The 16,550-nt window shown below is 43.9% G+C and overlaps 1 protein-coding gene across 1 annotated transcript in view; it reads right to left on the bottom strand.

Moving 5' to 3' along the window:
* The window catches only part of LOC106574327 (partitioning defective 3 homolog B), a 241,797-nt gene that overhangs the window by 94,555 nt on the left and 130,692 nt on the right, over window positions 1-16,550 (bottom strand). The window contains exons 10-13 of the mRNA XM_045696696.1: window positions 14,456-14,460; window positions 11,378-11,493; window positions 10,868-10,996; window positions 3,839-4,024 (exon numbers count right to left, since the gene is read on the bottom strand). Of these exons, the coding sequence (XP_045552652.1) occupies window positions 3,839-4,024; window positions 10,868-10,996; window positions 11,378-11,493; window positions 14,456-14,460 (436 nt within the window). The remainder of the gene's footprint in view (window positions 1-3,838; window positions 4,025-10,867; window positions 10,997-11,377; window positions 11,494-14,455; window positions 14,461-16,550) is intronic.

The following is a 16,550-nucleotide window of genomic DNA, read 5'->3' as shown; positions in this document are numbered from 1 at the left end:
CTTTCAATTTATGCTAAAATATCTCATCAACTTTCTCTCGCTCCAAGTTTGCCTTTTTTATCTCTCTCAATCTCCTTTCTTCCCTGTTTCTTGTTTTTGAAAAAGGGTTGGACTAAAACATTTTGAGAAGGCAACCAGAAGAGGAGATGGAAGTTCTCATTCCAACTCATTCAAGGGTTTTTCTTTATTTATACTATTTTCTACATTGCAGAATAATAGTGAAGACATCAAAACTATGAAATAACACATATGGAATCATGTAGTAACCACAAAAATGTGAAACAAATCAAAATATATTTTATATTTGAGATTCATCAAAGTAGCTACCCTTTGCCTTGATGACAGCTTTGCACACTCTTGGAATTCTCTCAACCAGCTTCATGAGGTAGTCACCTGGAATGAATTTCAATTAACAGGTGTAACGTGTTAAAAGTTAATTTGTGGAAATTATTTCCTTCTTAATGCGTTTGAGCCACTCAGTTGTGTTGTGACAAGGTAGGGGTGGTATACAGAAGATGGCCCTATTTGGTAAAAGATCAAGTCCATATTATGGCAAGAACAGCTCAAATAAGCAAAGAGAAACGACAGTCCATCATTATTTTAAGACATGAAGGTCAGTCAATTTGGAAAATGTAAAAAAAGTAATGTTTTTTCAAGTGCAGTAGCAAAAATCCATCAAGCGCTATGATGAAACTGGCTCTCATGAGGACCGCCACAGGAAAGGAAGACCCAGAGTGATCAGCCCCCTCTTTTTCACCCAAGACTGCGTGGCCAAGCATGCCTCCAGCTCAATCATCAAGTTTGCAGACTACAGTGGTAGGCTTGATTAACAACAACGATGAGACAGCCTATAGGGAGGAGGTGAGGGCTCTAGGAGCGTGGTGCCAGGAAAATAACCTCTCACTCAATGTCAACAAAACTAAGGAGATGATTGTGGACAACAGGAAACAGCAGAGGGAGCACTCCCCTATCCACATCGATGGGACAGCAATAGAGAAGGTGGAAAGCATCAAGTTCCTCGGTGTACACATCAAGGACAAACTGAAATGGTCCACCCACTCAGACAGTGTGGTGAAGAAGTTGCAACTGCGCCAATTCAACCTCAGGAGGCTAAAGGAATTTGGCTTAACACCTAAAACCCTCACAAACTTTTACAGATGCACAATTGAGAGCATCCTGTCAGGCTGTATCACCGCCTGGTATGGCAACTGCACCGCCCACAACCGCAAAGCTCTCCAGAGGGTGGTGTGGTCTGCCCAACGCATTACTGGGGGAAAACGTCCTGCCCTCCTGGACACCTACAGCACCCGATGCTATAGGAAGGCCAAAAAGACATCAGCCACCCGAGCCACTGCCTGTTCACCCCGCTATCATCCAGAAGGCGAGGTCAGTACAGGTGCATCAAAGCTGGGACCGAGAGACTGAAAAACAGTTTCTATCTCAAGGCCATCAGACTGTTAAACAGACATCACTAGCACATCAGAGGCTGCTGCCTATAGACATAGAATAGGAATCACTGGCCACTTTAAGGAAATGCATTACTCATCTCATATGTGTAAACTGTACTCTATACTATTCTACGGCATCTTAGTCACTTTAATTGTTTGTAAATATTGCATCACCCATCTTTACATTTACATTTACATTTAAGTCATTTAGCAGACGCTCTTATCCAGAGCGACTTACAAATTGGTGTATTCACCTTATGATATCCAGTGGAACAACCACTTTACAATAGTGCATCTAAATCTTTTAAGGGGGGGGGGGGTTAGAAGGATTACTTTATCATATCCTCATCTCATATGTATATACTGTACTCTATACTATGCCACTACCTTAGTCCAACGCCACTCTGACATATGTATATATATTCTTAATCCATTCCTTACTTAGATTTACGTGTATTTTGGGTATATGTTGTTTAACTGTTAGATATTACTGCACTGTTGGAGCTAGAAGCACAAGCATTTCGCTACACCCGTAATACATCTGCTAAACACGTGTATGTGACCAATTAAATTGTCTTTGATTTGCAGAGGATACATTCATTAGAGTTAACTGCACCTCAGATTACAGCCAAAATAAATGCTTCAGAGTTCAAGTAACAGACACATCAACATCATCTGTTCAGAGGAGACTGCGTGAATCAGTTCTTCATGGTCGAATTGCTGCAAAGAAACCACTACTAAAGGACACCAATAAGAAGAAGAGACTTGCTTGGGCCAAGAAACACGAGCAATGGACATTAGGCGGCTGGAAATCTGTCCTTGAGTCCAAATGTTTGATTTATGGTTCCAACCGCCGTGTCTGAGACGCAGAGTAGGTAAACGGATGAACTCCGCATGTGTGGTTCCCACTGTGAAGCATGGAGGAAGTGGTGTGATGGTGTAGGGTGCTTTGCTAGTGACACAGTCAGTGATTTATTTAGAATTCAATGCACACTTAGCCAGCATGTCTACCACAGCATTCTGCAGGGATACGCCATCCCATCTGGTTTACGCCTAGAGGGACTACCATTTGTTTTTCAACAGGACAATGACCCAACACACCTCCAGGCTGTGTAAGGGCTATTTGACCAAGGAGAGTGATGGAGAACAAAGCAGCACGTATCGCCCCTAGATGTACATGGAGGGCAAGTGTCAGTAACATGCATGTCAATCTCTCCTGGCTCAAAGTTTAGGAGAGATTGACAGCATCAATATTGGTCGTTGTGCGAGTTACTGATGTGTTGAAGGTAGCAAACTGTCTCTTCAAGCAGTTGGCACACAGTTCGGACACTCATTGGTACAACACGAGACACGCAACCAGAGGTCTCTTCACAGTCACCAGGTCCAGAACGGAGGCTTGGAAAAAACACAGTATTAAATAGAGCCATGAAGACATGGAACTCTCTGCCACACCAGGTATCTCAAGCTAGCAATAAAACCAGGATTTAAAAATAAAAAACATTGAAAATAATACCTTACTGCACAAAAGGGGACTGTGAAGAGACACATCCGTTTTATATATCTTGTACTCTAATTTGCACTGTATTATGCATTAGACCTAGATATAGTATATATGTACTGAGATGTAGGCTGTGTGAGACGTTTTGAATTGATGTATTTCAGTCCTTGACTAACAATGTTCTGTACTATGTATTATACCATGCTTCATGTGGACAGGAAGGGTAGCTGCTGCTTCTGCAGCGGCTAATGGGGATCCTAATGAATACCAAATACCGCTGAGCGAACAGTTTATAAGTCCAGTTTGAGGCTTCCATCAAAGTATTGAAGTACTAGTATCGCTCAAGTACCTCATCACCCTGTTCCCAGTGCAGGCCTTATCTACACAGGGACACAACACCTGCCCTACTGCTTTCATCTGATCTGTGGAAAGAGATGGGAACCAGGGGAGTTCAGAGAGTATCTATCAACTCCAAGTGTCACTACAGTGATGGAGTGTGGCCTTCAGTGGAAGATTCTAGAAAGGGCCCTCAATCCGATCCACCCGAAAAGAGAAAAGTCTGAGCATACTGCCAGAGGGGCGAGGTCAATGGGGTCACCAGGGGTCAGAGGTCAGGGGAACTGAAACAGATGTGGCCTTCAGACTGGGCAGGACTGCTGAGTATCGGGGTTTACAGAGTAAAGAGAAACAGATGGGACAGAGAGAGCGGAAGAAAGAAGGAAAAAGAGACAGTAGAAAGGGAACCAAGGTGGAGATAGAGAGAGACAGAAAAAGAGCAGGCTGAGCGAGAATTGGAAAGAGGAAAAGACAGACAACAGAGAAATGGAGACAGACAGAGAAAGGAAACATTGAGATAGAAGCAAAACAGCACAGTTCATTCCTGCTTCTGTACCTTGTAGGCGGCCCCTCCGTGAATGATGTACTTTATGAAGATGCCAAGGTCCTCGCCCTTCTCCCGGGACTTGTTGCCCTTGAGGCTGATGCCCAGGGAGGCTGAGCCAGTGTCGTTCAGGAGCACCTCGAACATCAGCTGCTCCCGCCCATCCTCCAGCACCAGGGGGCTTGCCTCCTCCCTTTTCTGAAAGAGGGAAAGAGAAGGATGAAGAGGAGGACAGAGAGAGACAGAGATTGTTTTGATATTGAAACAAGCATAGGGCAGTTAATGAAAATAAAAAAAATACAATGCTGAGAGTGAAATAGACACACAGAAAATGAAACATCTCGTCAATATGAGAACTCATCGAATGAGGATGACGGGGAGAGAGAGCGGGAAAAGAGGATGAAAGAAAAAGGTGATAAGGGGTAAGGGAGAGGTTGAGGGAGAAAGAGAAACAAAAACAAATGAAGAGGGATATTTGCATCATGGATCCAAGGTGGTGAAAAACGGGTGAGGGGAGGAAGAATAAAAAAAGAGGAAGAGGATGATGGGAAGCGAGAAGGAGCAGGTGGTGAGAAAGAGAGAGCGAGGGAGGAGACGGCAGGCAGAGAGGTAATTCCATTTTAACATGAAAGGCACAGACAGAGAGCGTGCCATTTCAAAAGGAAACATAATAACCTTTTTTATACATCCTTCTAGAGAGCGATGGAGGGAGGGCGACAGGGGGATCATTTAAAAGTAATAACCCATCCCTGGAGATACCCACTCTCTCTCCCCCTCTCAGTCACTCTCCCCCCTCTTTTCTCTCTCCTCCTTCCTCCGACTCTTAACGTGAACAAAATGACCCGGTGGTTTGGGGAGCGAGAATTGGCTACCAAATGAAAGAAAGAGAGGGAGAGAGAGAGAGAGAGAAGACAAAGAAATGGCAACAAAAGAAAAGAAAAATGTCTGTCATTATGACAGAATGGTGAGAGAGAAAGTGGTGCTAGGGTTTTGTCACCAGGGAAACGGGCCTGTAAAGAGGTGCTTTGAGGCTCTTTCACATAACCGGCCTATTTTCCTGTGAGGAGGAGAGCGAACAACGCAGGAGGGGAAAAATACTGTGTGTACTGTATATGCTTACATTTGTTAACAATAATTGTGTGTGTTACGCCACATTAGTCCAAACTAAGAGACACAGTATGTGAAGTGTCTGTGATTTCGTTTTTTCACAGCTGCCCAATATAAAATCCAAAAGCTCATTGAGCTGCTTTCCTTCATACCTTATCTGTTACTGGAAGCAGATTTATTTTGAACCTCCCAGGTTGCCATATAATATGGCCAGCGCTCTAGCGACAGAGGCAGGAAAGAACGGCTCAGTGTAGCTTTACAGGTTTCTCACTATAATCCCACTGGTGTTGGGTGACATTCACCTGAATCCTGAGGAGGCCCTTGTTTAGCCAACAGAACACCCCCCACAGTTCTCCACCCCTGGATCCTCAGCAGGGGAAGACCTGACAGCGTCTTTTCCTGGGTAGAGCCCCTTAGGAAAGACGGGCAGTCTAGTCTGGGGCCTCACTCTCATGGATCTCCATCACCATCACCTCGAGCTATTGTGGAAACTCCGTTGTACGCTGAGTAGTAAAGATGGGAAACTTTCATTCTGAACGCGTATCCATTGACTCTTTATTCAACGGAGTCAGTGAGAAGACTGACGCAAGGATCCAGCAATCCAGCTCAGACAAGACACTTTGACAGTTGACGTGACAGACAGACAGACCTCTTTGGGCATCTCTATCCCTGACACACATCCATAAGGGAGAGGAGAAGAGGAGAGGAGATGTGGAATCTAAAGAGACGTAACAGCTGCAGGATATTCCATTGTCAGTGTGAGGGGATAGATATTCCAGCAGCACTTTGTAACTAAAGAAGCAGCACATTTTTTTTGTATGAATGTCTTTGGTTTGATCTGTTGATGCAAAGAGCTGTCTTTTTGGGTCACTGTGTGGCAGGCTAAGTTTAAAACACACACACACACCAGATATGTCCACCGTTCTTAACCTCTTGTCGTTCGCCTAGGATAGGGGGCGCTACAGCGATTTTTGAAAAAAATGTGTGCCCATTTTAAACGGCCTCCTACTCAAACTCAGAAGCTAGGATATGCATATAATTAATACTTGTGGATAGAAAACACCCTAAAGTTTCTAAAACTGTGTGAATGGTGTCTGTGAGTATAACAGAACTCATATGGCAGTCAAAACCCCGAGACAGATCATAACAGGAAGTGGAATTCTGAATTGCGGACTCAACTTCATCACTTTGCCTATAAATCACACCGTGAGCAATGGTTCATTGAGCACTTCCTATTGCTTCCACTAGATGTCCCCAGTCTTTACAAAGTAGTTTGAGCCTTCTACTGTGAAAACTGACACAATGAGTCTGTGGAACATGGTCACATGAGGAGGGCCATTACCATTATGACGCCGGCGCCCCTGGCTACCCTCCCCTTTCGAAACGTTTTGAAAGACAATGCAATCGTCCCCCTTGAATCTTATTGGAGCTCTGGTTGAAAAAGGCCCTAAAGATTTATGTTATACAACGTTTGACATGTTTGAACGAACCTAAAAAAAAAAAAAGAAGCATTTTATTGAAAGAGGAGTCCCGCGGCCGACAGCGCTTTTGGAGCAGCCTTCAGAACGCGCTAACAAGAACAAGCTATTGGGACGTAAAGGATTAACTTTTTCGAACGAAAATACATTTGTTGTGGACCTGGGATTCCTGGAAGTGCTTTCTGATGAAGATAATCAAAGGTAAGGGATTATTGACAATAGTATACAAGAGTAGATTTGATATGCGATTGTTCCAAGATGGCGCTGACCTGTAACGGTAGCCTATTTTTCTTAGTATTGCATCCCCTTTTATCGCAAAGTGTGATTACCCAGTAAAGTTATTTTTAAATCTGGCATTACAGGTGCTTTCAAGAGATATTCATCTATAAATCTTAGAATGACAATATTACATTTTAAAAATGTTTTCGAATAGTAATTTAGTAAATTGTAGCGCTGTTTCACCGGATGCATTTGAGGGAAAATAGTTAGTCAACGTCACGTGCCGATGTAAAATGCTGTTTTTATATATAAATACGAACTTTATCGAACAAAAGAATGCATGTATTATGTAACATGATGTCCTAGGAGTGTCATCTGATGAAGATTGTCAAAGGTTAGTGCTGCATTTAGCTGTTTTTTTTGGTTATTTGTGATGCATGTGGTTGGTCGGAAAATGGCTATGTGGCTACTTTTACGATATACTTGCTTTTGCTGTAAAGCCTTTTTGAAATCGGACAACGTGGTTCGATTCAGGAGACGTGTATCTATAAAACGATATAACATAGTCCTATATTTGAAAAAAATATATATATAACATTTCGTTATGCTAATGGCGATAGGATTTTTCGCTGGATGTCCGCTGGAGAGCCCGACCAGGGGTTAAGGGACTAAACTAAATCTCCCGGTGTGAGACACACACCCCTGGTGGTCCACACACACACACCCACACACAAATAATCCCCCCCCCACACAGAGCAAAACCCTTCCATTCCTGAGCCCTGTGGCTCCGCTGGCGCACAACACGCCTCATTGTCTCTCCTCAAGTGCTTGTTAACAGGCTTTAAGAGGAGGGGAGACCACCCTTGATCAGAGGAACGAGGAAGACAAAAGGAACCTTTCTACTCATGGGGAAGAAGAAGAGGTGGGGGTGTAAGGAGACCGAATTATACACACTCCTGTCAGCCGGGCTTCTGAATAGACGCTTTCAAAGTGGCAGATTAGCGACGAGAGTGACATTCAATTAAGATGAGATCTCTCTCGCCACTGCTCGATCGGAGAGAAATGAAGTCTGCCAATTATTGGCAGTAATGTTGAGTTCTTATGTTCTCTGTACCTGTGCCTCAGTAGGGGGAGGAGGGGAAGCCAAATTGCTGATGGTTGGGATCATTTGTGTGTGTGTGTGTGTGTGTGTGTGTGTGTGTGTGTGTGTGTGTGTGTGTGTGTGTGTGTGTGTGTGTGTGACCTTGAGTGGTTAGCTACCATGGTTCCAGGACACAACCATCCTGGTGCCAACCCAAGAATGGGAAAAGTGCAGAGGAGAAGGGAGAGGAAGAGAAAGCAGCTCTATGCGTGATGGGCATGCAGACGTATAGGTGACCACCACGCTGAGCTTGTCCGAAGACGGACGGACGGACAGAAAGACAAAAAGAAGCTTTCGACCATCGTAGCTCACTTTTAAAGGCGAGTCGAGAATGATTGAGATCAACAAATCCCCTTGCATCACAAATTCAATCCGAAGGACAAACTAAACACTGTCCAGATCAGGTTTAATCATCAAGTTATTCTTGAAAGGCGAGGATCACACCTCAATACAAACTACTAAGAACAGGCCCGGGACCCGGTCGCCTATTCTTATTGTCTAAGTAACCGGAGTAACGTTCTGTGCATGTGCAAATTGAATTTGAAGCTATCATTTCGCTTCTAAACATTCCTTAAACAAGGGTCTCAGCTCATCTGATGGACAGCACAGTTTGTAACTTGTATGAATATTTCCAAAAAATATTAATAAGCAAGTGGCAGTAATTTAGATGGCAGTATACTCTGAGCGTATAAAACATTAAGAACCCTCCCAAACTCCTTTTCCCTCAGAAGGGCCTCAATTCGTCAGGGCATGGACTCTTCAAGGTGTCGAAAGCATTCCACAGGGGCGCTTTCCTAGCCACCGTGCTTTGTTTTTCCTAGCCACCGGGCTTCTACATCTGCATTGCTTGCTGTTTGGGGTTTTAGGCTGGGTTTCTGTATAGCACTTGGTGACATCGGCTGATTTAAAAGGGCTTTAACAATAAATTTGATTAATTGATTGACTCCAATGCTTCTCACAGTTGTGTCAAGTTGGCTGAATGTCCTTTGGGTGGTGGACCATTCTTGATACACACAGGAAACTGTGGAGCATGAAAAACCCACCAGCATTTCAGTTCTTGGCACAGTCAAACCAGTGCGCCTGGCACCTACAACCATACCCCGTTCAAAGGCACTTACCCGTGGGGAAATTTCCCACGTCCCCATGAAGACAAATACTATTTTTAGCTTAGTGGTTAGGTTTAGGATTACAATTAGGGTTAGAATAAGGGTTAGGGTAAGGGGTTAGGTTTAGGAGTTAGGTTGAGGGAAAATTGGATTTTGAATGGAAATACATTTTAGGTCCCCAGAAGGATAGAATAACAACGTACGTGTTGCCGGCCAAATTCTCCGGGAGAAAAAAAAAAAAATAATGCTTTTTATTCATTGATGGAAATACCAGTCAATGTGCTCCAACTTCAAAGGCAAAGAGACTATAGGCTAATAAATCCTCAAGCTGCTTGGAAATTAGTGTCGCGTGTGTGTGTGTTTCTATTTCTACTCACACATAAGACGTGAGGTCCTCATAAGGGACTTCAGCTAAGTGTACCCTGACTGGGCAAAATTAGTGAAGATTGTGTTGATTGTCCTTGTTTCCAGTGTGCCCGTCGAGGGGGGATTCTTTCTCCAAAACAGAGTAAATACGGCCTCAAGATTGCGCCTTCTTGAGGATAAAGCATTAAGGGCAGTTTTGACTTCCCAACAGCAGCGGTTCTGTTGGGGGGGGCATACCATGGATCATTTGGCTATTTGATTTTGAAATCTTAGGTCCCCTTTAGGTATACATTATTTGATTTGTTTTGGCCTTTACTACTATAGCCCATAGAAACGCACGTACACACACAGCTATAACTGGCCTCTTCACAGAGCTGAGAGAAGCTAACCCAATTACATCAGAATGGGTTGGGGAGGATTTTTTGGTATTTTTAAAAACATGTATTCAGGTCCGGTGTCCATGTGTCGAGGATAAATAGATGGGTCTTTGTGTTGGGGGCTTTGTGAGAGCAGCTGCAATATTAGGGTTGTGACTGAGGCATAATAAGGAGAGAAGACAAGTGTCATGTATGTACGCATTTACTGGACCACAATTGCATCTAAATGTGGAAGTTTAAGGTATTGGAATGAGTTGTGGTTGATTGTGTGAGCCTGCGCATGTGTGCCTGCCTGCAGAAGTTCTGTCTGTGAGCATTGCTGAACTTGAGTGAGGGTGAACATGTACATGAGTTCGAGGGACATGAAACTATATTTGAGGAGGAGGTCTGCAGAGAAGATAAGGAGTTCATCTTTAAGGGCCTCTAACTTCAACAGCCCAGATAAAGACAGAGTTAAAAAGAACAAGATAAAAGAGGAATTCAAGAAGCACCTTAGTGTGGATGTTGTGGAAATGTTGGGTATTTTAATGAGGGCTAATGTGAGCACTGTGTGTGGGTGTGTGCACGCGTGCGTGCGTATTTCCATGTGAATATGCATCGTTCACTACAAAGCGTCAGAGTTGTCCCTCCTGAACGCTTTGAAGTTGAGGAAATTGAATAATGTGAATAATCACAGGAGTAGTGAGTGGCACATGCACACACACACACACACACACACACACACACACACGCTCCTATAGGGTACCACCGGGGCAGTTGACAGGCAGCTTATTTAGATAAAGGGGTAAAAACACGCCACTCAGCGAGGAGTCAGAAAGGTCTCTGGCCACAGCTAAACGGTCACTTAACACCCGTGTGTGTCGGCACGCACCACTTCCTGCGAGGCCGCAGGGACGTGTGTGTGACTTCCTGTCAGTCTCTGAGTCAACACACCCAGATAAGGGCAGGAAGAGGAATGGGGTGCTGGGTACGTGTGCTGGGCCTGGGTGTGTGTGTGTGTGTGTGTGGGTCAGTGCTTGTTTGTAGGTGATGGAATGTGTGCAGGGGGGCAAAAGGGCAGTTCAAAGAGGTTGAACGCCTTTCAATAGCAATAGAAAGAGAAAGACGTTTCAAGGGGTAACAACATGTATAAGACAAGGAGGGGAAAGGTGGAAATTCCTGGTAATGAATGTATCTGCATCAAAGATCATGCAGAGTCAAGAGCAATTGAAGGTGGCTAGAGAGAGATAAAAGGTGTCTGTTCTCACGAGCTCTCTGGGTAGGAGGATCTCCTCTTGTCTGGCCACAACCACAGAGACACACTCCCCCTGCTTGGAGCAGCGCAGCATGGCCACCAGCTCCTCCTGAGTTCGATCCGTCAGGTCTACACCGTTCACCTACACACATCACAGGGAAGGGTTAAAACATGTACAGTATATACACAATGTGCTTCACAGTGCATTTCAATACATAGAATAAATACCTCCACCTAGATATTTAAAGGTTTAAGGACCACCTTCCAGAAAAAAATACAACTAGTTTAAATCAGCCACAGACGGCACTGTTTGAATACTTGAAAAAGTGCTTCCTTCCTCTATTCCATGAGGCAATCGCTGATGATTAGAAATGAACAGACAGGTGAATGCCATGTGGTGGAACACTTGAGTTCACTTACCGAATCAGTCATTACTTCAAGGATAGCAGGAAGGAAGGATGCACTTTTAAGGAATTCAAAGGTCAGAGGTCAAATGACTGCTTCATCTCCAGGATGCGGTCGCCAGGCTGCCATCTTTGATGGCGGCGCCCCGGGCAAGGATGTTCTCGATCAGGGTGGGCCCCGGGCCATGGACCGTCGAGTCCCGGGTCACCACGGTGAAACCCAGCCCCTCGGTACCTGGAGAGGAACGATAGAGAGACAGAGAGGGGGAAAGAAAGAGAATGAAGAACAGATAGGAAAAGAGATGAAAAAACAAGAGCGATAGAGGGGAGTGGGGGACAGAGGGATATTATCACTTATCCTGATAACAGTCTTAACTATACCATCATTCTTTTCCTTGATTTGATTGATTAGGATCCCCATTAGCCGACGCCAATGGCGACAGCTTGTCTTACTGGGGTCCGACATAATGAAAAAGAGATTACACATAAAATACTTTACAATTTACATACATTTAAAAACATTAACACGTAGTGTGTGTGTGTGTGTGTGTGTGCGCGCGCACATCAATCAGTTACACATACATGTCAGTACACACACACACACAACAAGTAGGTGACATGGGGAGAGGCGTTGTGTCGTGTGGCGTTGCTTTATTTGTTTTTTGAAACCAGGTTGCTGTTCACTTGGGCTAAATGAGATGGAAGGGAGTTCCATGCACTCATGGCTCGGTATAATACTTTATGTTTCCTTGAATTTGTTCTGGACCTGCGGACAGTGAAAAGACCCCTGGTGACATGTCTGGTGGGGTAAGTGTGTGTGTCAGTGCTGAGTGTAAGTTGACTACGCAAACAATTTTGAATTTCCAACACAATGTTTCTTATAAAAACAAGAAGTGCTTTCCTCAACTCTTAGCCAAGAGAGACTGGCATGCATAGTATTAATATTAGCCCTCTGATTATAATGAATTGCAAGACATGCCGCTCTGTTCTGGGCCAGCTGAAGCTTAATAAAAACCTTTATTTAACTAGGCAGTTAAGAACAAATGTTTATTTACAATTACGGCCTACCAGGGTTAAATGGTTAAATGCCTTGTTCAGGGGCAGAATGGCAGATTTTTACCTTGTCAGCTTGGGGATTTGATCCAGCAACCTTTCGGTTACTGGCCCAACACTCTAACCACTAGGCTACCTACCGTGTTCAAATACTAACCGCACTAACCATATTTGTGATGTGAATTGAATATATAGTATGCTTAGTGGTCATAGTATGGATATAGTTAATATGCCAAAAGTTCCCAGATGTAGTACTAAATTTGCCAAAATATGAAGTATACACGCAGAGGACACTATTACTGTACTTTAGGGCCCATAATGCAATTCTTCAGGAAATGTGCGTGTCTTCACATCGTTTTCAGATTTGAAGTAAATGGCAGAAAATATACAGCTAAAGTACAACGAGAGCGGATACAAATTCATTGCTTTAACTAATTATGACAAAGGTTTAAAATGTTACCTTACGTTATGTTGGCTGACAATTTGTTAGCTATGCTGTCCTTACGAACCACATACTGTAGCATATCATTACAGCAGTATGTACCGGTATGTTAGATAGTTACCTAACGTTAGTTGGCTAATTATACATCAAACTTGCCAGTATATTAACTATATGCTAACTACCCAACGTTTATTGACTTGATTATTCCCATCATTCTTAGCTTAGCTAAATGGTATTTGTGCGTTCTTTCGATAATTCGCTCTGGCTAGCTACTCCGATTTCATGTCCCTCGTCTGAGTGTACCAGGGCGTAGAACAATGAATTTACAAGCGCCTGTTGAATATGGTCGGTGTCAGTAAACGCCGGCAAAAAAAAAACATAATTTAATTGTTGCCAGCAGCAAAGTAACAGTCACCAACACTCTGGATAACATGAAAACTGCCTAACCAGCTCTGCTAGGGCGAGTAAAATGGTCAGAGTGGTCTCATTTGTATCTGGAAGTAGCTAGCAAGCTAGCCAACGTTAGCTTGGGTGCTTGACTGTCGTTTTAAGGTCAGAACGCTCAAAACAACCCTACTCCTCGGCCCGAGCCTCCAGATTGAATTTAAAAACTCACACGAATTTGTAAAATGTCAAACTAGAGGGCCTCCCGAGTGGCGCAGTGGTCTAAGGCACTGCATCGCAGTGCTAGCTGTGTTCACAGGAGACCCATGGGGCAGCGCACAATTGGCCCAGCGTCGTCCGGGTCAGGGGAGGGTTTACCGGCAGGGATGTCCTTGTCCCGTCGTGCACTAGCGACTCTGCACAACGACACGGTCGCCAGGTGTACGGTGTTTCCTCCGACACATTGGTGCGGCTGGCTTCCGGGTTAAGCGGGCATTGTGTCAAGAAGCAGTGCGGCTTGGTTGGGTTGTGTTTCAGAGAACGCATGTCTCTCGACCTTCGCCTCACTCGAGTCCATGCAGGAGTTGCAGCAATGAGACAAAATTGGATACCACGAAATTGGGGAGAAAAGGGGCTAAACATTTTTTTATAAAAAAGTCTAACTAGTAATTTGTTATGCTAACTAGGTAGCAAGAGGTTGCGTAGCAACAGCATCAACTTGCGGTAGACAGGCGAAGAGCTAGTACGCTCAACTGAACAGTATGCTAAAATGAACTAATAGTATATACTCATTATGTAGTATACAATACATTAGTATGGGTATTCGAACACAGCTTAGGTCTTTCTTTGCAGCACTTGATCATATGACTGGACAATAATCAAGATAAGATAAAACTAGAGCCTGCAGGACTTGCTTTGTGGAGTGTGGTGTCAAAAAAGCGGAGCATTTCTTCATTATGGACAGACCTGTCCCCATCATCATGACCCCACATCATCCCATCACGTCGCAACAAGGTCACTTGGTGTGCTAATAAATGGAGGGCGACATCTCTCCACTTGCCCTGCATTCTGTGTGGGGCTGAGTGGGTTCCTCCTGAGTAAACTGGTGATCAACTTCCACTGGTCTGCTGTGGGGCCCTCTCTGCTAGCACCATATTCCCTTTATAGTGCACATGGGCCCTGGTCAAAAGTAGTGTACTATAAATGGAATAGGGTGCTATTCGGGATGTAACCTCAGCCAAAAGCCAGTGGGAAAACTGTTTTCTTATGTGGATTAAGAGGAGGACTGCCTTCAATTTCACGTGTGAGCAGGCCTCACACTGCCTGATGGAGGAAGGTGAAGGGAGAGAAAGAAGGCGAGGTGAAGGAGGGAGAGAGAGAGGTATCCGGAGATATCATTCCCTCGCATGGCTCCTCTCCCTGTGGACTCACAGTTTGATTTCAAGAGTGCTTGTGTGTGTGTGTGTGTGTGTGTGTGTGTGTGTGTGTGTGTGTGTGTGTGTGTGTGTGTGTGTGTGTGTGTGTGTGTGTGTGTGTGTGTGTGTGTGTGTCCAAGCTTACATGTGTATCTATTTGTGTGTTTGTGCATGCACGCCTGTGTGTGTATTTGTGTGCGCGCGTGCATACCTGTGTGTGTACGTGACTCCAAGCAATGAGTGAAAACTGCCACCATGGTGAGCAGTGGAGATAAGCCAAAAGAGGCATACTAAAAGATAGTGAGTGATCAAATCTCATCTGGCAGCTAAGCTTCTGCCTACCTTCCATTAACGCTTCTAAACCTCCTAGCAGTCACTCACAGTGGGAGAGTAGTCTTTAAAAGGGGAAATCATTAGTTGCTACATCCATTTTTTCACTTATAAATTACTGGTATGTACCCATTGATTCCTGAAGAAAATAATTTATGTGCTTAGTTCAACTGTCGTTCCCCCATCAGATCACAAAATATAAGCTTGTTTGCTCCCGAGTGTCGCAGCGGTCTAAGGCACTGCATCTTAGTGCTAAAGGCGTCACTACAGACACCCTGGTTCAAATTCAGACTGTATCACGTTTGGTCCACCGTCGTCCGGGTTTGGCCTGTGTAGGCCGTCATTGTAAATAAGAATTTGATCTTAATTGACTTGCCTAGTTGAAAAAAGGTTAAATAAATAAAATATAAAATTACTTAAATGTTTGTAAACAAAGAAAATAGCCTCAAAACATGGTTAAAACTACCTAAACTATTGATTTGAGAGTGGTTACATTTCTCCAGCCCCATACCGAAACAGGGGCAGGGATAAACTGTTATTGTTTCTACAGCTGATTGGCGCTTTAACCATGGAAGAGCACAACCACAATCTCTAAGGCTAAGTTTACACAGGCAGCCCAATTCTGATCTTTTGGCAAAATATCTGCTATGACAAAATAACAGATTGGGCTGCCTGTGTAAACGCAGCCTAAGAACACAGTTACCAATTTGTCCGTTTTCTACGATGACTCAATTCATGATTTAAATTTCATTTCACTGAATCGACTGGATTGAAAACTAAATTGACCCCAACACGGCAAAACCTTATACCTTTACAAAAGTACAAAAATCTGTTGTGGGGCTTAGTGGGTTCCTACCGGTTGAATTGCTACAAAGAAACCACTACCAAAGGACACCAATAAGATGAAGAGACTTGCTTGGGCCAAGAAACACGAGCAATGGACATAAGACCGGTGGAAATTTGTCCTTTTATGGTTCCAACCGCTGTGTCTTTATGAGACACGGTGTGGGTAAACGGATGATCTCTGCATGTGTATTTCCCACCGTAAAGCATAGAGGAGGTGGTGGTGTGATGGTGTGGGGGTGCTTTTCTGGTGACGCTGTCTGTGATTTATTTAGAATTCAAGGCACACTTCACCAGCATGGCTACCACAGCATTCTGCAGCGATACGCCATCCCATCTGATTTGGCCTTAGTGGGACTATCAATTTGTTTATGAACAGGACAATAAACCAACACACCTCCAGGCTGTGTAAGGGCTATTTGACCAAGAAGGCGAGTGATGGAGTGCTGCATCAGTAGACCTGGCCTCCACAATCCCCTGACCTCAACCCAATTGAGATGGTTTTGTATGAGTCTGACCGCAGAGTGAAAGAAAAGCAGCCAACAAGTGCTCAGCATATGTGGGAACTCCTTCCAGACTGTTGGAAAAGCATTCCAGGTGAAGAGAATGCCAAGAGTTTGCAAAGCTGTCATCAAGGCAAAGGGTGGCAATTTGAAGAATCTCAAATATAAAATATATTTTGATTTGTTTAACACTTTTTTGGTTACTACATGATTTCATATGTGTTATTTCATAGTTTTGATGTCTTAACTATTATTCTACAATGTAGAAAATAGTAAAAATAAAGAAAAACCCATGAATGAGTACTGTAGGTGTTCTAAAACT

The sequence above is a fragment of the Salmo salar genome, chromosome ssa16 (assembly GCF_905237065.1).
Source record: "Salmo salar chromosome ssa16, Ssal_v3.1, whole genome shotgun sequence".
NCBI classification, from domain to species: Eukaryota; Metazoa; Chordata; class Actinopteri; order Salmoniformes; family Salmonidae; genus Salmo; species Salmo salar.
This window is presented reverse-complemented; position numbering and strand designations above follow the sequence as displayed.